Genomic DNA, 23,811 nt, shown 5'->3' on the forward strand with positions numbered 1-23,811 from the left:
TGCACAAGACCCCACTCATGCACAAAAGCCCACCTTTGTCCCAAAAGAGATACTGGCAGATGTTACATTTGAAGTGACAGTGGAATTAAACGCATATCCAAGCTGACAGAACACAGACTAGAAACCAATGTCCATTGTCCACAATGTCCATTCTGGGGTAATCATGCCAGCAAAGACTAGTATCACTGGATATTCTCCGTACCATCTATTCAATGCTCCTTTAATGGGTAAGAGGCCTCTTATACATGCAACCAACTTATAAAAACTTTACAGATAACACCAATCATATTTGATTAATGATTCCACTTGACATGTTCATAGGAATACATTTCTGTTAATACAATCAGAGGATAAGACTCACCACTTGTCTACTTGATATGTGACCACACTGGCTTCTCAAGTCTCTCTGGGAGGATTTGCCTCACTAACAGAAAGGCCAGTGCCTCCATTTTCAAAACAAGATGTGGCCAGGTTTTTGTCCTGATATAATAAACACTGCCAGGTGTCAATTGTGTAAATATTTGGAAAATACTGGATTCTCAACTCCAGGTGTTTCTGGATGAGAAAGTTCAAATGAGATTTATTAATATGAGTTTAATTTCTGATCTTAATAGGGCTCCCAAAGTACTTCGTATGTTCTTACTATTTGTAAATTGCAGCTGACAGAGGGAGAATGCCCATGTTTATTTCCCTGGACCTTTTTGTGATGCTCAGTACCATCAAACTAGGCATTCTTTTCAGCTGATTAGAATGGGCCTAGGGAGCACTGTTTTATAGTAGATCTACCATTCCTAGGAGGGCAGATGCAAGATGGTGGTCTGATTTCCGCACAAAACTGTTCCTAGACAGCCTTCAAATGTTGTTTGGTTTTAGAACCCCCTCCACATGACTTTGGAGGAGAGCAGGATGCTGTTTCTGTTGGCTGCAGAGGAAAGGACGTGCAGTAATGGGTTTAAACTACAAGTACAATGATATAGGCTAGATAACAGGGAAAAAAGTTTCACAGTCAGAGTAGTTCAGCGGTGGAATAGGCTGCCTAAGGAGGTGGTGAACTCCCCCTCACTGGCAGTCTTCAAGCAAAGGTTGGATACGCACTTTTCTTGGATGCTTTAGGATGCTTTGGGCTGATCCTGTGTTGAGCAGGGGGTTGGACTAGATGGCCTGTGTGGCCCCTTCCAAATCTATGATTCTATGATTCTATGACCAGAGAGAAACAATATCCAGGTCCACATAGCATAGTCAGAGGTCTTTTCAGCAGTGATGCCCAAAACATGGAACTGTCTCCTGACAGAAGGCCATCTAGTATATAACCTACAATCTTTAAGCACCAGGAAAAGGTTTTTTTAAGTCCCTTTTTACAAATTTTCAGCTCCCTGATATAGTTTTGATACCTGCCTGCTTTTATATTATTGTTGTTTTTTATAGTTTTATTAATCATTCTGCTTTTGAGTCACCATTTGTATAAAAAAGATATAGAAATTCAAAATAGTGTCTATCTATCTCTCTATCTACCTATCTATTTAATGGATTTATAGCCCGCCGCTCTCGGGAACCAGCTCGCGGCGGGTTACACAATAATCCATACAATAAACAAATTAAAAGAATTAAAATAGGGCAGAATTATGTCAGTACTGCTAAGGGTTTACTGTTTTATGTGTTTTTAGAATAAGATTCTTACTTTGGTGCTGGGCTCATGGGTTTATTTGCCCATTTGTTGCTTTTATTGTTGTTATTGCTCCTTTTAGCATATTGTGGTATTTAGCATATTATTGTTTTATTTTTTATTAGTTTGGTGTGTTGTAAGGAGCCTCATCAATATTTATATGGAAAATTATGACACCATAAAACTTTAACTACATTCTGCTATGAGCTTAGTATAAATGGTGTTTGTTAAATTAATCATGTGCTTGTTTTTCCCCCTATTTATAGCAACCCTTTTATATAATTCAAGTTTTCCACTAGCAGCAGACATCAATAAGTTCCTTTCTCTCATCTATTAAGACATAATGGCTGCAATCTCAAGAACATTTTCCTGGGAGTAAGCTCTATTGAATAAAATATGGCAATTCTGGGTAGACTCATAGATTACTTCCAATACCAACTAAGATTTGCCAAAGGAAATTCTTGTTGGTTGCTAAAGAAGTTTTTAAAATAGTGATTTTGTAGGAATTTCAAGACACTTCCATGTTCTGGTTTATTAATTTTAAAGAGATATCAGTTCTCTATGGAAACAAAGATGGCTATCACTAGCACTTGTTCATGATTATGTGATACTAGGAGAAAAGCCCATGTTAAAAAATGGGCCTTGGAAGGCCAGCGAGCCACCTCTGGAGGTGCTGGTTGTCCAAGCATGGAGGGAAAGCCCCCTCCCACCAGCGGCGCTCCTCAGGAGCTGCCAGTAGACCAGCGAAGGGTTCTCACCGTGTCTGTGACACAGCGAGAACCCTTTGCTGGGTGCGCACCTCTGGAGCTGGCACTTGGCCTGCGCTGCTGTTGGCAGCCGGGCTGAGTCTCAGGGAAGGGCGCGAGCCACCGAAGCGCCCTCCCCACCGGCAAGGAACCTTCTGGCTGCAAGGCTGGACACGCAGCTCGCGCTCGGCTCATGGAGGCGAGCGCTCCAGGGGCCGGGCCAATCCGGACTGGCCATGTCCGGATTGGCCCACTGGAGTGGAAGAGCTGGTCGGCCCGGCAGTTCCGGGCAGGGCTGTCCAGATAGCCCTTTCAGAATTATAAAAGGGAACTTATGGTAAGGATAAGATCTGTTATCTGTACACCTGTGTCAGGATCAGACTGTTGACTGATCAATAGCAAGTTTGTTTGATGATTCCCGGATAATTTATAGTACATTAAACCCACAGGATTTAAGTTTAGAAACAGGAATGCTGCCTTCTTTTTTATTAATTTAAAGGATTTGTTAGCCAGCTTTCCTCCTATGGAGCTCAAGGCAGCTAAAAATATTAAATACCTTAAAATATTTAAAAACATAAAATCAACATTTTAAAATCACAATTTAAAACTACTTTTAATTAAATGAAATCATAATAAGACAGTCTTCTTCAGCTGCCTCCTAAAGACTGAAAGTCAGGGAGCCAGCAACACTTCCCTGGGAAGTCTGTTCCATAATTTTGGGTCTGGCACTGATCTCAAGTACCCACCAAATAAGCATCTTTGATAAATGGGACAGTCAGGAGGCCTCTCCCTGTCATCTTAATTTCTGAACAGGAACAAATAGGAGCAGATGGTCCTTTAGATATCCTGGTTCCAAGGTGATGCACCAGCTGAAGCTGGCAAAAGCACTACACTACCCCCTTGTTTTCTACAGTAATTGTTTCATCCAGTAGCACTTCCAAATGGCAACCCTGGCTTTTCAAAGAGCAAACAATCCCATACAAGGCCGAAGATATCTGAAGTTTTTGATCTGCCTTTCTAAAAACCTGGAAAATCTCTGTCTTGTCAGGATTAAATTTCAGCTTGTTCACCTTCATCCTGACCATTACTGACTCCAAACATCTCTTTGAAATATCAACAGCATCCTCGTATTACATAGAAATGAAAAGTTGATCCACATATTGGTGACACTGCAGCCCAAACCTCCTGATGACCTCTACCAGAAGCTTCATTTAGATATTAAACATCATGGGAGAGAAAAAATCAAATCTTTAGAACCCTATACATAAATGGCTATGTGGCAGAGTGGGAATCCTCCAGCACCAGCTTTTTAGACCATGCTCCCCAGATGGAACTCAAACCACCATCTTCCCCAGACCCACAGCTAAGAGTTGGTTCAGTAGGATACTGTGGTCTATAATATCAAAGCCACATAGATCCAGCAGAACTAGCAGGATCATATTCACCCTTTCTAGTTCTCAATATAGGTCATCAATTAAGGTGACCAAACCCTAGCCTTAAGAAATATTAAAATGCTTCCAGAAAAGGAAAGGACTGTGTATCAGCACACAGATGCATAAAAATTGCAAGGAATTGGAAGCTAATTCAAAATTCTGTTAATCAAATGTGAAGAAATATATGCTCCTTTCTCAAACATTCTGAATTATGGTTTAGTACAGGGGTAGTCAAACTGCGGCCCTCCAGATGTCCATGGACTACAATTCCCAGGAGCCCCTGCCAGCATTCGCTGGCAGGGGCTCCTGGGAATTGTAGTCCATGGACATCTGGAGGGCCGCAGTTTGACTACCCCTGGTTTAGTATGATGTTTTGTTTAATGTTCTTCCATTCAAAACTGTCTGTGTATGGAATTATACTAAGGAATATCACTATATCATATAAAATAATACCAGTTAATTTTATTGATGCATTGCAAGGTATTTACTTATTTGTTTGTTTGTTTATTGATTGGTTTAATTTATATACCACCCTCCCCTTACAGCAGTTTAATGGGTGTACCCTGAATTATATAATAAAATCTTATGTGAAGATGACTCCTTCATTTATGCTGGAGTAAAAGTACTTATGAATGTCTCAGTAATATTGTGAAATACAATAACTTATTTTTTCAGTTTCTCTCAACATAATGGATTTAAGGGCAGGTTACAAAATATAAACAAAACAGTAAAAGCACCATAAAAATAAGTTCTTATCCACAAACTGCTGTTGTCTTCATAAACAGGATAGACTGATACATTGTCATCATACTGGAAAACCACCACACAAGGGTGGACGGACAGTCAATTTTTATATTTAAAAATATTAAATTCATACGTACTCATATAGGTTTTTCAAGGGGGCAGTTAAAATGACAGCTGCTGTAAGAAGATCATTGCAATGCTTGTGTATTTTATAAATGCAGGGATTTTTGTCTTGATGTGGGCTCAAGAATTCTTGCACAGAGCCACAGACTGACCATAACATGTTTTCACAGGTCATCAGAATTGCTGTACAATCTATTCTGTAAGTGAAAAAGAAGAGTCCCAAAAGCTATTTAAAAATGCAATACAATCCATAATATGATATAATTTGTTTGCTTGAAATGCAATAGTATCCTGAGGTATAATTAATAAAATGAAAGCACTATGGCATTTATCCCACACAGTTCTCAGGGGTTCCATGACCCTCAGCAGTACATTTTCTATCCATATATTGTGCAATTAGAAAAATAAGTCTTACAGTTACTTATTTTTCTCTTAAATTAACGCTCTTCTAATATTGTACCAGCAAGCATGTCTTTTTATCAACGTTCACTTCTACAGGTGTCTGTCTTCTGTTATTTGTTTGCTTCACTTGCATACCAAATTCTCCATCAGAGTAAAGATGTTGTAAGGCCAGTAAGAAACAATAAGATAAAGTTCATGTCTGGGCAAAGTATGAATTCCAGAGTTCCTCAACAAGAGTGCACTCTTACCTAAGAAGAGCTTTCCCCCAGAAGTCTCCAGTAGTTCTGTACGTGTCAAGATTAACTTAGTTTATGCACATGTTTAATTCTGCTTTGGATTTTAACCAGATGGTTTTATGTTCAGGTACAGAACAACAAAAGACAACATTAATAACAAAGTACAAATAAATCATTACCTTATCTGTGAGGTTCTTTTGTAACTGGGCTGGGCTTGAAAATATCTGCATGTCAAGATTGCCAAGGATTCCTCTAGCACTTCTGATAGAATCTCCTGGGCTAACACAGGAGGTAGAACAGTCCATAGATCATGATGAAGAGCACAGCAGAAATAATGCCACATCTGGACTGAGAATGAGCATCTTTCTCCCTGGCAAAAACCACCAAATGTTAAACAATAGAAACACATCTTCTGAGATGTCAGCTTGGATTCAGTGAAACTAATCTACTCAGGATGAAAGGAAATTGCTAAAGAATACTAGAGCTGCTGAACTACCAGAACAGGATCCTCACATGATGTAAAACATATTTTTGAAAAATGCAAATAAACACCATGTTCTATTTCACTAAGCAAACTTTCAAAAATTCAAAGCACAAACATCTGAACTATCATAAATTAGTCCTTTAATATTTCATTTCCAAAATAACATTTTTTGTCAGCAGGACATATATTTGCTCTCTGTGAAAATTTAATTACAAAAGGTTGGCCAACTGTGAGTCCCTGGTGTGTCTTCTTAATACTTTCAGTTCATAACTCAGTCCACATGCATGATAGCTAAGACTTCACTCAATCTTCACTTGCATACCAAATATTCCTTATCCCAAGGCTCCTGTTTAGACTTTTGTTATGTTCCATCTTACCTATTAATTTCTTCCAGCGAAGAAATTAATAGCCATTTTTGTATGTAAAGTTTTAATTAATGTTACTCATAAAGTTGGGAGTATTAGTGACAGACAGACAGATGGTATCCATAAAAGTTTAGGGGAATTTGCTTGATATAGAAACCTTGCTAAGAATAACCACATCTAGATCTAGTATCTGAATGGGAAATCATCTAGGTTCTTTACCATATATCAATGATGGGATAAAGAATATAAACATAATTAAATAAATAGAATGTATATCATAATAAGCGTTGCTTGCAGTAGCAAACCAATAGCTGTTAGAAGCTTTCATCCTGCCTAATCAAATGAGAAGCAACTCCTCATTTTCACAAATGCATCTTTAGATTGCTCATACACTTACTTCCCTAAACTGCCAAATTATGAGATTGTCCTGTTTACCTATACCTGAAAGAACAGCAAGACACTTCTTACTAGATATGTAAATGTCTATTCATTGTTAGGCTTCTTTAAAAAATAGATTTGATATATCTTTCTTATGTTTTAATAATACCAGAAATATAAATATAATAATATTCTAAGATCTGTTCAATTTAATCAGCACTCTCTCAGCCTCACCCATCCCACAGGGTGTCTGTTGTGGGGAGAGGAATGGGAAAGCGACTGTAAGCCGCTTTGAGCCTCCTTCGGGTAGGGAAAAGCAGCATATAAGAACCAACTCTTCTTCTTCTTCTGTCTTGGTATATTTTTTTCATACAAATATAGTTTGAGACCAGAGATTATAATAATTTCCGATCTAATATGTAATATACTATACAGTTCTGCTATTATGGGTCACTATAATGAAGTTTAAGTAACAAAAAATAACCTTATCAATACTGATCTCTACACATTATGTCTCTAAGATTGTCATATCAAATTATTATATGTGGACACTGTATTAATGTTTTGTATTTTAATGAGTATGTATTTTATGATATGGTAATAAAACCATTAACTATTGTGGATTTTCAGTTGTGGTAGTAAAATAATATGAAGGTATTATGAGTAAATCACCTGTTCTAGCAAACTTTTAAAAATTAAGTTTTTATTCATACTATTCAAAGCATTTTAAGCATTTTGAAACAATCTCATTTTCAACAAAATTCTTGATGTCCAATCATCTATATATATTCTATGTCTTCTACATTTAATATATTGTACTTTAACCAATATAGTTATTTGTTAGTCTTATTTAGAAGCTCCATAAACCAGAATATATTACCTTTCAATATTGTTAATGATATCTCACATTATATTATCTCAAAATATAAGCTTAGTAACAATGTGATCAGTTTACAAGTACCCATGAGAGACTTAAATTTTTTCTTGTTTGCTATTTGTTGTTACTTGTAAGTATCCAAACAGATAAACATCTGCTAATTTTGCAAGCTTAATATGACAGATATTGGCTTTCATTTAAATTGTATGTCAGGAAACAGGCATTTGGGCAGTATTACATGAACTACTCAATATAATCTGCAAACAGACAAGTTAATTTTTGACAATTATAAAACAAGTTTTTAAAATTACAGCAGATGCTTGTAAAAGTTTAATTCAAAGATTTAAAATGGAGGGCCATTTGGGTGTACATTCTACTATTAATATATTGCACTTAGAATCATAGAATCATAAAATCATAGAGTTGGAAGGGACCTCATGGGTCATCTAGTCCAACCCCCTGCACTATGCAGGACACTCACAACCCTATTGACTCATCCAATGTAATCTGCCACCCGCTTGAAGCTTCACAGAATCAGCCTCTCCATCAGATGGCTATCCAGCCTCTGTTTAAAAATGTCCAAAGATGGAGAATCCACCATCTCCCGAGGAAGCCTGTTCCACTGAGAAACCGCTCTGTCAGGAACTTCTTCCGGATGTTTAGATGGAATTTCTTTTGAATTAATTTCATCCCATTCGTTCTGGTGTGTCCCTCTGGGGCAATTCTGCTCCATCTCCCATATTATTATTATTATTATTGTTATTGTTGTTGTTATTATTGTTATTATTATTTAATTTTTAGACTGCCCTTCTCCAAATAGGTCTCAGGGCGGTTTACAACATAAATAGTTAAAACACAATAAAATCCCCATAAAAACCACAAATATGGTACCCTTTTAAATACTTGAAGATGGTTATCAGATCCCCTCTCAGTCATCTCCTCTCTAGGCTATACAGACCAAGCTCCCCCAACCTTTCTTCATGTCTTGGTCTCCAAACCCCTCACCATCTTTGTTGCCCTCCTCTGGACACGTTCCATATTATGAATTACATTTCTTCAGAGAAACCTACTCCAGGGCCAGTTCTGGGTGATGGGGCAGAGTGCTCAGGACTCCTGTTCTGTGCCCACTTCCAAAACTAGTGCCCCTGATTTTCCACCCATTTGCTCCCCTACCCATCTGTGCATTTTTTCCTCACCTATTTACAAGCCCTCCAATCACCAATGCTTATAGCTACTAGGATACCCTTTACCCAATGACATTGGGACACTGGAACTTCTGGAACTATGTTCACCAGGAACACTGCCACTACCATGTACTTGGCAGCGTGTGCAGCTGTGAGCAAGATCATGCAGAGGACAAGGGAAAATGGGAAGAATGCACAGGGGGTGGCAAGGAAGACACATTCATGAGGGGGTCAGATAAAGTGGGTGCTTTGTTGCTGGGGACCAATAACTCAGCCCTACAAGCTCCAGTTGGCTGAACAGCACAAAGGGGATACATTCCTTATGCAACATTCATTGTTACTTCTGGTATAAGATTGAATCAGCTTTTAGTGTATTTTCTTATCAACAAGATTTTATCATATATTACTCTGCATCCATAGCCAATTGTGGTTTTCAATTCAATACCAGAAGTTCAGGTTTTATGTGACACTGGCCTCCTTCTATTTCTATGAGCAACTCTGAAAAACCATTAATATGGTTAGAGGATTAGAGGTTGTCAATAAGAAGCTTCTTACTCTCCAGTACTGTCGTGTGGTGAATTTCAAGCTGTGTTTTTATCAAGTGGTGAGTTTCAAGCTGTGGCCATAAAGAATCAGACCCTCTGAGATATGGGCATGTAGGCCATGTATGCACAGTACATAATTTTTTTGAACTTGTTTTTATTGTGTAACTCATACTGCTCTGAGTAAATAAGGGGATGGAGGCCTCTATGAAACATATAAATTCCTACTATGCATTTTGAAAAGAAACTGTCAAATGTGTGGCGGGCAGTGTGAGAGAAAAGGAGCAAAGGGGTCTTAGGAAATATTTTAATCAAAATGGGAGTCCTTGAGTTTCCAAAGCTTAAGAATGGCTGAACAGTCTTAAAGCTGCTACTGGATTCTCTCAATATTGTCATATTGTCTAGGTAGTGTGCTGAAGCTGCTTCAAATTACTCAGAAAGTAGAAAAGAGTAAGACATATTGTATAAAATAGAAGGATAAAAAGTTAACCTCACACCTCATAAAAAGCTTTGTAGTCATCCCAATAGTGGCTCTCGGCATCCTGTAGAATGCTTGTAGTACAAACTCTGATGCAGTAATTTTTAACTTGAAATTGCAAAACACTGATCAATTCCTGATATCGTTGGAGAGGCACCAAGAATAAAGGTCTGTTTAAATGGAATGATCAAAGAGGGAAAGATTTAAGGGCAGTACAGTCAGAGGTATCAATCTACAATTCTACAAATGGTTTGGATTATTAACTATCAATCATTCATTTCCTTTTCATTCTTGAATCCAAACCCACATTCACTTAAAAATCTGTTTTTTGTTACAAAGGCTCTTTGAAAATCTACATCTGCTGTTCTACAAATATGTACTGTACTTGCGCTTTAAGCAAACAGAACTGTCAACCCATTATTCGTCATTATCTCATATAGCTATTTTGCTGTTTCTGAGTTGAAAAGTACAAATCTAAACGCTGATTTCAAAACAATGCAGTATACAGTTAAATTCTAGCAGAGAATCCTAATTATTAAATAAGAAACAAACTGCATTTTATTAAACAATCCACTGTGGATGTCACAACAAATTGCAGTTAGTTGTAAATGAGGAAGCCTTTGATAGCAGGGTGGACACGTGGAGAGGGTGACAGCCCAGCCACTGCCAGGCTTCTTGTCAACACTATCAAATTGTGGTTTGTTCAGGACATCTGATCACAGCTTCTGAGTTTGAAATTGCCAGTTCCAGTAGAGTACAAAGGTTGAAAACCAAATATCAGGCCAAGAAAGATATTATAAGAAAGTGAAAGTCAAGACAAAATGGAATGTGGCACTTTTCTTTGAAGTTCTGTTCAGTTTCTAAGCAATCCATTCTACTGCTGAATGAAATAAATTCTATATACATTCACTTTATTATGGTATAATAAAACAATGAAATGGAGGAGACTCACTTCCTACTCTTCTCTTTCATTAAATTGTGGTACATTTTAAAATGTTGATAGACATGTACTGAGGTGGAAAGAACAGCATACAAGTTCTGGAGTGGAGCTTTAGAAGGCACATCTTTACTTCTCTCCTCCAATCTTTCCAAGACAACTGTTGCTACTTTGCAGGAAGCCTCTACAAAGTTGGCTCTAATTTCCTGAAGAGATTCATCTCTGCATGCCAGAGCCAGTGGAAGCAATGTGTCAAGTTCTTCCAGGATGTCAGAACAAAACTAAAGAAAATAAATGTGGCATTTGGTCATTTTTTTTTGTTTGACAGCAATGTTTAATTTAGGTTCAGCACAACAAATTAGGTATTTGTCACAGAACAAATACATTCTTAAGGTTTTATAATCATTAACACTTTATGACATTAAAAGATAGAGGTAAAATACAAAAACTCCCAGAAAACAATACTTGCTAAAAACATTATTTTTAAAAACTGGGAAGCAGACTGGAGAGTAGCAAATGTTACACCATTCTTTAAAAAGATCCAGAATATTACAGGCCAGTTAGTCTGGCTGTCCCAGGCAAGTCAGTAGAAACTATAATAAAAAACCAGAATTATTAGGCAAACAGGACAAAGGTTGCTGAGAAAAAATTACCACGGCTTCTGCAAAGGGAAGTCCTACCTAATGAACTTTCTGAAGTTATTTGAGAAAGTCAACAAAATAATGGTGACCTAGTAGATGTTATACACCTGGACTTTCAAAACGCTTCTGACAAAGACTCCTAAGTAATCTTAGCAGTCATGGGATAGGATGGGTCCTTTTATGGATTAAAAATTGGCTAAGAACAAATCAATGTAGGAAAGCAGTGAGGTCTCATGAGGATCTGTATCTGGGCCAGTGCTGTTTAATTTGTTCATAAATGGACTGAAAATGAGGATAAATAGTGTTGTGGCCAAGTTTGCAGATGACACAAAATTGTTCACAAAATTGATAACCAAGGCCAACTGTGAAGAGCTCCACAGATTGGGTGAATGAGGTTAATTGTAAACTGATACACACTGGGACAAATAATCCTAACTTTAAATACAAGCTAGCTGGGTCAAAACATGTTGAGACAGAGAGGAAGAAACCTTGTAGTTAAAGTGAATAGCTGAGCCAAAATGTCAACTCAGTGGAGCAGGAATAGTAAAAAAGGAAAAGTCTATGCTGGTGATTACTAGGAAACGGATTGAAAAATGGCCAATATTGTAATATAGTGCAGTTTCTCCTGGAATGCTACATGCAGCTCTAGTCACCATATCTCAAAAAGGACACTGCTGAATTGTCAAAATTATATTAGAGGGCAACCAAGATGATTAAGGGATTGGAAGAAAGGTTAAATACTCCAGGGACTTTCAGGTTATAAAAGAGACAACAAAGGGGAGACATGATAGAGACCAATAAACTTACACTTGGAGCAGACAGTAATTTCTCTCTCCCAAAATATTAGAACTCAGAGACGCCCACTTAAGTTGAAGGGCTGTAGATTCAAGATGAACAAAACAAACAACTTCTTTATTCAAGGAATAATTAAACTGTGATATTCACTGCCACAAGGCAACTTCAGGAAGTCTCTGTGCCCTACTGTTGGCTCTCCAGAGTAACCGGATGTCAACAAGAATGCTGGATCAGATGGTCCACTGGTCTGTTCCATGAAGGCTCTTTTTGTTGTTCTTAACACTGTTTATCATTTCAGTTTCTTCAGTAATGAGAGAGGAGTGGCAGTTGTAGAGCAAAATGGAAAGTAGCCTCTAGTGTGTGCTTTCCAGACAGATTGGATTATAGGCCACATGCCTAAATTTAGGTGCAAGAAGCATTATATTTTTTAGTTTTGTTTTTATATACTAGCAAGAAAGCCCATTGCAGCCAGGAATGCAATGGGGGCAAGGACCAAGGGGACACTGGCAGTCGCAGATCTCTCTCTCTCTCTCTCCATCCCAGCAGGAGCCATTGGAGATAATCAGGGCATGAGGGCTCATTTGGGCATCTCTCTCTCTGTGTCTCTCTCCCTCACAGCAGGACCTCTCTCAGTTTGGCAGGGCTCTCTGTGTCTCTTTCTCACAAGCTGGCTCCTGCAGTGTCTGAGAGCAAAGTTGCTAGAGTCCAGGGAGGGAGGGCGGGAGTTGTAGCTGCAGGGCCAATCAGGATGCCTGATTGGCCCTATTCCATCTCGGACAGCCAGGACACTCTCCACACCCAGGGGACAGCCAGGACACTATCCACCCAGAGGAACAATGGATAAGGATAAAATAATCTCATTATACAATGCACCTCAAACATTAATGGGGAGAAAAGTACTGGTGGATGTTTAAGCAGAAGAGAAGCAGCAGCCAGGGTTTCTTTTACATGGTTTCTTATACATGGATTTCTTTTTCAGTTAAGGCAACATTCACATATCTTATTTCTGATCTCCAAATGGTATAAGCCTCACTACTTGACTCTGCTGTTTGATTCTTCTAAATGTATAACAAAAACCATGTCACATAAGCAACAAAATTGGATTCTTCATTCCATTTAAATTGGTAAACTGGCCTGCTTGTACACAATCTTCACTTTCTCAATATATCTCAATATATTTCTCAATATATCTTGCATTTCTCAATTTCACAAGTGATTCCTTGCAGAAGAATAAGGGTGTTAATTCAATTTTTTAAAAACTACTGTATAACGTCTGCTTTCTTTAAATATTGGCTTGAGATCTATAATGTTCTGTTCAATAATTTAGTAAAAATTCTTTTTTACTTTTTATTAATTCTGTCTATTTGATTTTGGGAGTTCTACTGGTACTGTAAGTACTTCATGGTCTGGCATTCTATAAATCCTCAAATTTCAAAACTTTGATACATACCTTTAAAATTAGTTTTGGTTGCTCTTTTTCATGAAGAACTTCCCAAGATTTCTTCATGCACCGCACATTTACAAGATTTATCACATCGTTTGAAGATGAGGACTGGTCTTTTTGCTCATTTTGAAGAATTTTAGTGGAAAAATCTTCAACTGCAATTGTTATACAGTATGCCACTGAAGATGACAGATCTTTAAATGCATTTCTCCAGCCAAAGGTTAATAAGGTAGACTGAAATATATAAGTACACAACAAAAACAGAACAATGTATACTGCTGTATGAAAGATCCCCAAATTATACAGATAATCTAGTGGAGGTCTTCAAACACTGAGAACACAATCTATCTGAAGCATCTCTGAGACCGTTTATGCACTGGGGGTTTCATGCCGGGCTGCAGGCTGGAGTTTTAGTCATGGTAGGTTGCCCCGCCTCTTCCTGCCTCCACACGGGGGTGCACCTCATCAGCTCCAGATTTGTGCTCCTGCATGGGAGCTAGGGCAGTGAAGTTCCCAGTGCAGAAACAGTCTTATACAAGCTCCAATGAAATGAATGGAAAAATGAAAGAACAAATCAGTTATCAATTATAATAAAACAAAATGTGCTATTGCACAATTACCACTGTTATGTCTTTTTCACAGAGCACTAACCTTCAGAGATGTGTTTTAAATAGCTGTCCCTCAGCTATTAAATTCTCTAGGAAACTTGCCAGAGTTAGGACTCTAGGATCTTTACAGAAATTCTTCAAGACTTATACATCCATATTCCCCAGATTTTTACAGTTCAGGAATGAGTACCTTAGTAGTCCAATCACTCCCCGTTTACACCAGGACAAATATATTTAGGATGTCATGAGTACATATTCAAAAAAATCCCACGATTCAAGAATCATTTCAAAATCCCCTGCTAAAATACAAAGCTCACTGAGTATCATTAGGCCAGAAACACTTTCTCAAACTAACTTACTTCTAAGGATTGTTGTGAGAGACTTTCTCAACCCTGGGGTTTCTTGGTGGCCTTGGAAAGGTTTCCTGAATGGGTGGGAGTTAATTTTTAATATATATTTTTAATTTATTGGGTGATCATATATGGGCATATCGACTTCCTCCCAAACAATGGTTGATGATGGACCTGGAGGGGGTGGGAAGGGGCTTGGAGGTAGTGGCTTGGAGGTAGGGGGACAGGCCAGTAATAGTGCTTACCCACCCTGGCAGGGATGCAACTTACAACCACGCCCCAGGCCAGGAACTTGGGTGTGACCACTGAAGTCTCACTAACCATGGAGACACAGGTCTAGCCAGGTGTTTTTCCATCTTTGCCAAGCTTGACTACTAGCACCCTACCTGTCCCCTGAACACCTGGCCACAATGATCCATGCGATGGTCACCAGAATAGATTTCTGTAACTCACTCTATGCGGGCCTACCCTTGTACATGATCCGGAAACTACACCTGGAGCAAGATACAGCTGCTATGGTCCTCACAGGAACATCGTGGAGGGCACATATCCAGCCAGTGCTGAGGCAGCTGCACTAGTTGCTGGTTGCTATCTGGATCTGGTCCAAGGTTTTGGTTTTAACATTTAAGGCTCAATGTGGTGTGGAACCCACATACCCGAGGAACCACCTATCACCCTATGCCCCCCACAGAGCCTAATGCTCTGCAGGTAATAATTTACTGGTCATTTCCGGATCCAGGGAAGCATGCCTGGCCTCAATCAGGACCGTGGCCTTCTCAGTCCTGGGCCTGACCTGGTGGAATGTGGTCCCAGGTGAGCTGTGGGCCCTGTGGGAACCCTCAATATTCCACAGGGCCTGCAAAATGGAGCTCTTCTGCCAGATCTACAGTTGAGGCTGGGAGCAGTGAGGATGTTCATTGCCCCCCTTCCTGGTGTCAACCACAACCTGCATTATCTTGATCCTCCTTCCACTCTCTCCTAGAGGTAGGGAGGCGGTGGGTGGTATTTTGACATGGTGCCTGTTTCTGTATGTTTTTTGTGTCCATTTTAATGGGGTTTTTAATGGGATTTCTTATTGGACATGAGCCAGCTCTGGGAGTGGCAGAGAATAAATTTAATCACCATCACCATCGTCATCCTACTACTACTAATTAATTAAAATAATTATATCAGAGCTGTCTCCAGTTGTCCAAGGCATTTGATTCTTGCTCCTAGATTATTCAGCTAGTAACTATCCTACTTTATACAAAGAGCAAGGAGTCGTTAAAAATGTCTTTAAAATTAGAGTTTTTTAAGTGATGAAATTTTGACAGGATATGAACATAAGAGTGTTGTTTAAAGCAAGTTGCCTAGGGTGTCCACTTCAAATCAGTAGTCATTTGCCCCAGCTACTGATCTGGAAGAAGATAGGCAGTGTCTTTCTGTGCACAAGCTATGGAAAGTGGTTACTGTTCTTTAGTCACACTACAACATGAGAAATAAAAGCAATTGTTTATATATAGGATAACTAGCATGTTGATATTAAAAGGGTGCTGTGTGAAACAGCAATCTCAGATTCCACTAGTAATCTTGGAAGGAAAGCAGGGTAGGCCTGGATATTATTTGGATTGGACACCACCAAGGACAGGGCTGCCATGCAAAGTTCACCTCTTGCCTTGAAAACCCTATGAAATCATCACAAATCATTTGCAACTTGACAGCACTTTCCACCATGGCAATGAAAACAAATAAAACACAACTTCACAACTTCAGTCTTTGAATAATTAAATACCACTGAAATTAGTTGAATATATTTATAATTAATTTTCTAATTTGCACTTCCTGATGTCACAGACAACCAGACTTCCAGGGCTGCACATTGTTTTTCCACTCATCTCTATTACCTGAAGTAGCTGTTCAGGAATCATACTGGCTCCATTTGTTCTATTCTCTGTTATTAAAAGATCCCCACCAGCTTTCCTCAGAACTCCTGTGCAGGGGATCAAAGTAAAGATTAATTCTCAAGAAAGTTGCTACCTGCAATACTTTCTAATATATCAATGTGTCCTACAAAGATATTCAGTAAACTGTAATATAAAGTTAGAAGTAAATGAAAGTTAAAACTGGTAACAAGCAGTTGCTTTCCCACATTCTATTTGCATTTTACTTAAAAACAGGACATATATGTATATAATATTTTATTTCATTACTGATGTTTAGATCATGTGTCTATTAAATGCTTATATAAAGATATGGCAATATGATTGACAGCTAGCCCTTGGTGGCCTTTGTATGGGTAGAAATATGGAATATGAATTTTGTAAGTAAATAAATAAATCTGCAATATCCTGAGTACCTAGAATGGTAGAATCTGCCCATTCCTATTGTTCACAGCACTAAAATACAGGAGAGCAGCAGGCCCTTTTATCATTAAATGTGGATCTACCCAATCATGAGTAAAGCTAGAGTGAGGCTGCAAAAATATGCTTTCGACACTGGAATTCTGAACACACTGAAAGCATAATTTCTATGGATGTTTCTGCAACACTAGACGTGTTTGACAGAAAATTGTTTTTGGCTTTATTGATGGATTTGATATTCGGAGAACAGGGTGATATCATCTAAGGCAGTGGTCCCCAACCCGCGGGCCGCGGCCATGCGCTGGGCCGCGGCTCCTTCTTCCCTCCCTCCCGAAGCTAGAAGCTCGCCAGGCTGCGAGCAAATTGGCCGCCAAAGCGGCCGATTAGCTCGCGGCCCGGCAAGCTTCTCACTTCGGGAGGGGAGGGAAGCGAAACTTGCCGAGCCGCAAGCTAATCAGCCGCTTTAGCAGCCGATTTGCTTGCGGCCCGGAGGGGCCGGGAAGGGAAACCGCGGCCCCCGGCATAGTGGTGGCACAAACGCGCGTGCGCGGACTACCGCGCACACGCGTTTGTGCCCCTGCCGGGCGTAAACGCACATGTGTGGCAGTCCACGCACGCGCATTTGCGCTGGGGCTGCCGTGCGTGCGCGGGCCCCCGGGCCGCCCTCTCTGCCCACTCTGGAGCAGTGGTCCGCGGCAAGCGGAAGCTTGCCAACCGCTGATCTAAGGAAGAGAAATAACAACTTTAAATTTCAAATCCATAGATACTATAAAGACATATTCTGTTCCTACAAACACATATAGTATTAGGAAGTTTGGATTCAGTGTGGACCATTGGACTATAAGGACCATTGGACTGGTATTTTGAAATATATAACAGAATGAGATTTGGAATGCAGGGTAATGCCATTGTACAGACATAAAAAATTATATCAAAATTACTGACTCTTTAAGAAATGTATAACAATCCTACCCCATTCATATTTGCACACACCCTATTTGTCAGTTCATACAATTTATTTATTTATTTATTTATTTATTTATTTATTTATTTATTTATTTATTTATTTATTTATTTATTTATTTTATTTATTTTCTATACCGCCCATTTCTTTGCAGCTCTGGGCGGTTTACTTACTATTCAGTTTTCAAACTCTATAAATGCCAAATTATCACAAATTATTTTATCTTTAATCTCAAAATTGATATGCTGTTACCAATACTAAAAAAGTTCAAGCTAATGAAAGCAGTGTAATTCTGCTGTATTCTGAATGTAAATTCCATCTCATTTCACTACTTGAAAATAAACTTTTTAAGGAAAGCCGTTGCATTTACTTTTAAAACATACACACATAATCTAATACGTTTTACCAGAATTTATATTCTTCAACAACTGCCCATTAGGTAATCGACTTCATAAATCTGATTGTGTTGTTCTTTTATAGTGCTTTCCAGAGATTTATTTGAAAAAAAAAACAGATTTCTTCTTAATGTGTGAAGGAAAGACCTTTGCAAATCTTTCTAGTCCCCTGAGGCAAAGCTTGAAAATCTAAGACCTTGACAAGTTAGCCCAGAGTGGTTTCAAAGAGCTCCACTGGAAAAAAAGCTTTTTTTTTTGCACTCATTATCAGATCTGTCTAAAGTTCACCTTTCTCACTGAAATGGGGGGGGGGAAAGGTGAGAGGAAGATGAAATATGTGTTAGATGTTTTTGATTTTTGAAAATCTCAACAAGAGACTTCTGATATATGAGAGGAAAGGGAAAGTACACCAGAAGGGCAGAATGAGAATATAATTTGGTCAAGCATTCTTCAATCTAAATAGGACATTCTACTTTATCCATTCTGCTGCTGCTGAATGTTCCAGGTTTCTTCAAAGGCTTGTATTTTCTGTGATTATGAATGTACTAGATGTGTTTGAACATTTCATTAACTGTACTATGTATCAACTAGAACACAACTGCAAGAATGGTCAAAGACCGGCAAAGAAATTCTTTCTCAGAGTGAATTAGAGTTCTTTAATTTTCCTGAATTTTCTGTTAATTCTAGAACAGAGATGAAGAGTCAATGCATACATCTTAGAAAAAATCCTAAATCTTTTCTGGAAAAGGAAAGTGTTACCTTTAGTTCTACATTAATGGTGGATTTTAAAAACTTTAAAAAATTTCAACTCAAACTGCTTTGGGGTATGAATTTGATGCTTCAGTTTTAAAGTCAATAGCACTGGAAGTCAACATAGTTTTAAGTTCATTAATATAAAGAACATAGTTGTGCACATTATTCAAATATGTTTTCAGTTTGATAATTATCACTTCACATGACTGTAACCTTCGATCAGAAATAAAATGTAATATTAATAAAATAATTAAATAAATAAGAACAAATGTGTTAAAGTTTTTGATATTATTGTTCTTCTAAAGCATGCCTTTTTCAGAAATTAATCTAAAGTGTACTTAATTTAATTATTGAATGCCAGGAGACTCAAATTAAATTGCAAATAAAAATTTAGATCACTTCAGTATGTCTGTTAACATGTATTTTAACATTCACTTTTTTCTACTGTGTTCTTTGGTGCTATTATCTGCCATGGGATTACAGTCAGACAGCATCAGTGATCAGTACTTCCTTGAGTTGTAACTTCTATTTTCAGCCACCTAAATTGGCCTTCATAGGTTTCCATTGTGCAAACTGCAAAGGAACTTGTTTTGACGGCAGCTAGAAGTAGTGTGAACTATGCATCTCTCTTTTCTTCGCAGTTCTTTTTTTTGGTTCACAAGCAACCTCCTACCAAAAGCAGAATCTGTAGAACAGACTACATCCAAGTGATAATGCTATGAAAACGTATGAAGAGAAGCCCAGGTGGCCACCTTGCAAATTTCCAATGTGGAAGCCTTCGACCTCTCCGCCCAAGTAGCAGCTATAGTACTAGTGTAATGAGCTTTACAAACCCTGGGAGCCACTTTACCCTTAACTATATACGCCTCCCTAATACAGTTGCTTAACCATCAAGCTAAGGATCTCTTAGAAGCCATTTGACCCCTCTTAAGACCCCCTAAGAGTACAAACAATCTGTCAGAAGATCTGAAATCTTTGATTTTTCTAAGATAAACCCTAAGTGTTCTTCTTACATCCCATTTATGCAGCCATTGCTCTTTGTCATTGCTGGGTCTAGGGAAAAAATGATGGCCAAGAAACATCCTGGTTTAGATCAAACTCAGATAGCACCTCTGGCAAAAATAAAAGAAAAGATGAGGAACTTCCCAAAAAACTACTTTATTTCTGAGGGTGCTTTACAAATTTTCTGTATATCAAACCTAAAAGCTCCATATTATATGCTGAGCAAAGAATAGCTAAACTTTTCATTCTTATAATCAAATTTCCCTTTTTGTAATTACCTGTCCTTACTTCAGCTCAGAGCTAATAAAGGCCACTTCATGACTTCTTCAGTTTGCCCATGCTCTGAAAAGCTGCCATTGACAAAATAGCACAGTTGTTTTGCTATATTTTATTAATGCTGTAATTCTTTGAATGGAAATGTGGTGATGTCTACCAAGACAGTACTATTTCACTTCAGTGTTGCCTCTAAATTCCTCATGTTACTCTACTGAAATATTGTCACGCCCTATATTGAACAGTGCTTTCAAGAACGTATTTTCAGCTTATATCTTTCCATTCTGATAAATCAGGTCAAGTTTCTTTTAACTGTCATTCCATTTTGGACAGCCACAATGAGGATTAGGAAAGGGGCAAAGACGTGGGGCTCTAGTGAACAGAAAAGTAAGCAGAGAAGTATTGATGTGATGGCAATTCACCCAATCATGTTTCTTCCTTTTGAACTAATCTGCATTATTTTGGAGGTCTATGGCTCAACGTTAACAAGAAATAATCATTTTTCCACACTTTCAACCAATCTGATGTGCTATGTAGTTCATGCTTATATTCAACGGATTGAATATGAACATTGCAGGATGGATTATCTCAGAAAACACTGGAATATATCAGAAATAAGTTGATAAAACAAAGAAGGATATATTATGTTACTTCTCCATTATAATTATTCCAACTACTGAATTTCTAAAAAGTAATAATTTTGAATGAAGAAGTGGGAGAACTGCATTACCTTGAACATTTTTGTTTTTAGAAAAACATGGTGAAGTAAGCTCTTCAACCTTTTCTTCCATCACCAAAAACAGCTTTACAAGTTGGGAAAGACATTTCAGTTGATTTATAGTTAAACCAAAGTTTCTCCCTTCTCTTGGATATTCATGAGAAACTGAAAAAGAAATAAAGGAAGTTAGCTTTCTTGGGGGGGGGGGATGTATACACAATATCTCATGAAACAGATCAAGTCATCACTGAAAGGCAGTGCACAATACACAACTTCCTACACCATCATTATTAATAATTATTAAATTCTAGTAGATGTTGAACACAAAGGATGAAGATTTAAAATTGTTTAGACTATATTTTTGTAACCATTAAAATGCGGGAAACAGTGGATCAGGGAATGAAGCTCACTTGTTAGAACGGTATTTCAAGGAGCTCACTACAGGACAAGTTTTGTTCATAACCCTTTCGAGTCAAATTTGGTCTACCTAATGGTCCTCAGCAGTCAATGCAAAGACTGACAAAGGAACTAATACTGATAATTCTACAGTATTTCTCAGTGGCTTTCAATACCATTGGTCATCCATGGTTATTGGGAAGACATCATAAGATAGTATTTTCAAGTGATTAAAATTGATACCTAGGGAAGTTCAAAAATACAGCTACATTTCACATTCCTAGGAACCATCCTGTAGTATACAACAAGGATATTGCTTTTTCACTTTTCAGTATTCAAGTCTCATTTGGAATAAAGTATTCTCATTATGATTGAGACACCTAGTTCTATTTTTTTAATTGTCAGATATAAAGTCAGTCATCTCCATCCTATAACCATGCCTTTATCCCTAATGGAGTCAGTTTAAAAAGATAAGATTTATTAGATAAACATTGTTATCTAGTTACTATATTGTCAAGACTGGCAGAAAAAGGTACATTTGGAAATTCAAGTGGTGACTGTGGCCAGCACTGGTTTTGGTCAGTAAAATCTGTATGCTAGCCATGGTAGTCTGGTGGAATGTTGGTGGGGACCTGCCAGTCTGATTCCTGAACGTAACTGGGAGGCATAGAATACAGCAACTGTGTTGATATTGGATGTAAGACCTCCTGGGAATCTGTGTATAGACCTCCAGACAGAGTAGAGAATAATAAATAAATATTCAAACAATGTCTATAACTTCTAATATAAATAATTCTATAATTTTGAGGAAAGACTACTACAATACTCTTCAAGCAGCTGCCCTTGAAAATGGATCAGAAACTGCAATAATAACTTGAGTCGATACACAGACAGTTTACGTCAGTCCATACAATCTGTGCTTTGTGAGTTGCCTTGGGCATTATTTAGATATGAAGCACAAAGTCTGTGCTGATTAGTACTTTTTAAAATGCAGTACTATTTCTGTCCAGAATCCTTGATATTTCCAGCCAATCTGCCTGACGAGAGGACCTATGGGTTCCATATATTTGAGGAGTATAGCTTTCTTGGTGGTAGCATCACATTCATACTTTCCCAAAGATTATTAAAAGAGTTGAGTTTAGAATAGGTTTTTCTAGTTATGCATTTACACCTTATTTGCTTTGAGATTCCATGAGGAAGGAAATGCAAATTTATATAAGTTAGGAATAATAAAATATCATTATTTGTGTGTCAAGTCACTTTTGACTTATGGCGATCCTGCAAATTAATGTCCTCCAAAATGTCCCATTGTTCTTGCAAACTAAGGGCTATGACTTCCTTGTGGGATCAATTTTGACTACAGACAGTTCTTGCAGTTGTGAAAAAATAAAAGTAAAAACGACACACACTCCTTGTGGCAAGCCACAACAAAGACAAGGTCATTAATATCCTCCAACATGCAGTTTATTCTCTGACTCCCACTTTTAAGCCTGTCATTATACTCTCTTATCACTAGACTGATCCTTCAATGATGCTTCCTAGATTCTGCTTTAGGCCTTCTGTAAAATTTGTTCCTGTTTGCCTTCTTTATTTCCTTTCCCCTCCTGCCTGATCACTTAGCTGACACAGTCCAGCATTGAAACCCCTGAAATACTGAACATTTCATTACTTCTTACTAAATGCTTTTGAGTACTTATATTCTTAGACATAAAAATCTCATGTTTTAAATTTTGCTTTGTAAGCCACCTTGAGCCACAAATGGAAGAATATAAATGTTTTAACAAATAGTAAATAACCAAATTGTGCCATGAAGAACAGTGTGACCTTAGACCAGTTACTGTCTCTCAAGCAACTTCCACAGAGTTGTCATGAGGCTAAACCTTTTTGAGCGCCTCAAAGTTGGGAATAAAAAATACATTATAGTCTAATCAAACACTGAGATACAAATTTTCTGGAACTTTTTGAAGCCATGGCAAAGGAACTCCCTCTGGGAAAATGAACAGCAATCCGTGTATGTGTGAGGGGGCACAAATTGAAATATATGCAGTTCTTATTTTCATATGAAACCAGAACTCACTGATTTAATAACAAAATGCATTATTTATAGTTTAGCATATAAAATTGTACTATTTGACCTAATTACGTAATTTAATGTACAATAGCTTTATTTGCTATTTAAAAATTGCAAGTACATCAAATACTTGAGAAACAGTTGCAGAAGGCTGCAATTTATGCTACCATGGATAGAGTTTCCAACTCCAGATAGGGAAATTCCTGGAAAACTGAGAGTTGCAATTCCAGAAGAATTTCCAGCCCAATCAGGAGGTTGACAAACTAACCATAGCACAAGTATCTTGCTTTTTGTCATTTGAGAGAGGGAGGGAAATATGAAGGAAGAAAATAAATTGAACAGTAGACTAAAGAAAGAGTATTTGGACAGAACATTTTCTCAGAGTTACAGCAAGTAGGACTAGCCAGCACATCTTGATATTAAGATAAACTTCATACAGTTGAAAACATTAAATCTTTAATAAGGTTGGA

General features: G+C 37.9%; 1 protein-coding gene across 9 annotated transcripts in view; it reads right to left on the bottom strand.

Annotated features, from left to right (window-relative positions):
* KIAA0825 (KIAA0825 ortholog) overlaps window positions 1-23,811 on the bottom strand; it is a 242,669-nt gene that overhangs the window by 165,863 nt on the left and 52,995 nt on the right. For 8 of the 9 annotated variants that reach the window (XM_077347603.1, XM_077347605.1, XM_077347604.1 and 5 more), the window contains 7 exons: window positions 20,887-21,039; window positions 16,314-16,399; window positions 13,479-13,706; window positions 10,608-10,873; window positions 9,675-9,825; window positions 5,527-5,717; window positions 4,724-4,906 (listed from right to left, as the gene is read on the bottom strand). In XM_077347603.1, coding sequence (XP_077203718.1) covers window positions 4,724-4,906; window positions 5,527-5,717; window positions 9,675-9,825; window positions 10,608-10,873; window positions 13,479-13,706; window positions 16,314-16,399; window positions 20,887-21,039 — 1,258 coding nt within the window. Of the gene's footprint in view, window positions 1-4,723; window positions 4,907-5,526; window positions 5,718-9,674; window positions 9,826-10,607; window positions 10,874-10,916; window positions 12,111-13,478; window positions 13,707-16,313; window positions 16,400-20,886; window positions 21,040-23,811 lie in introns of those variants that run through there. The other variant, XM_077347612.1, reaches the window with a different exon arrangement.

Source organism: Paroedura picta, chromosome 7 (genome assembly GCF_049243985.1).
Source record: "Paroedura picta isolate Pp20150507F chromosome 7, Ppicta_v3.0, whole genome shotgun sequence".
Taxonomy (NCBI): domain Eukaryota; kingdom Metazoa; phylum Chordata; class Lepidosauria; order Squamata; family Gekkonidae; genus Paroedura; species Paroedura picta.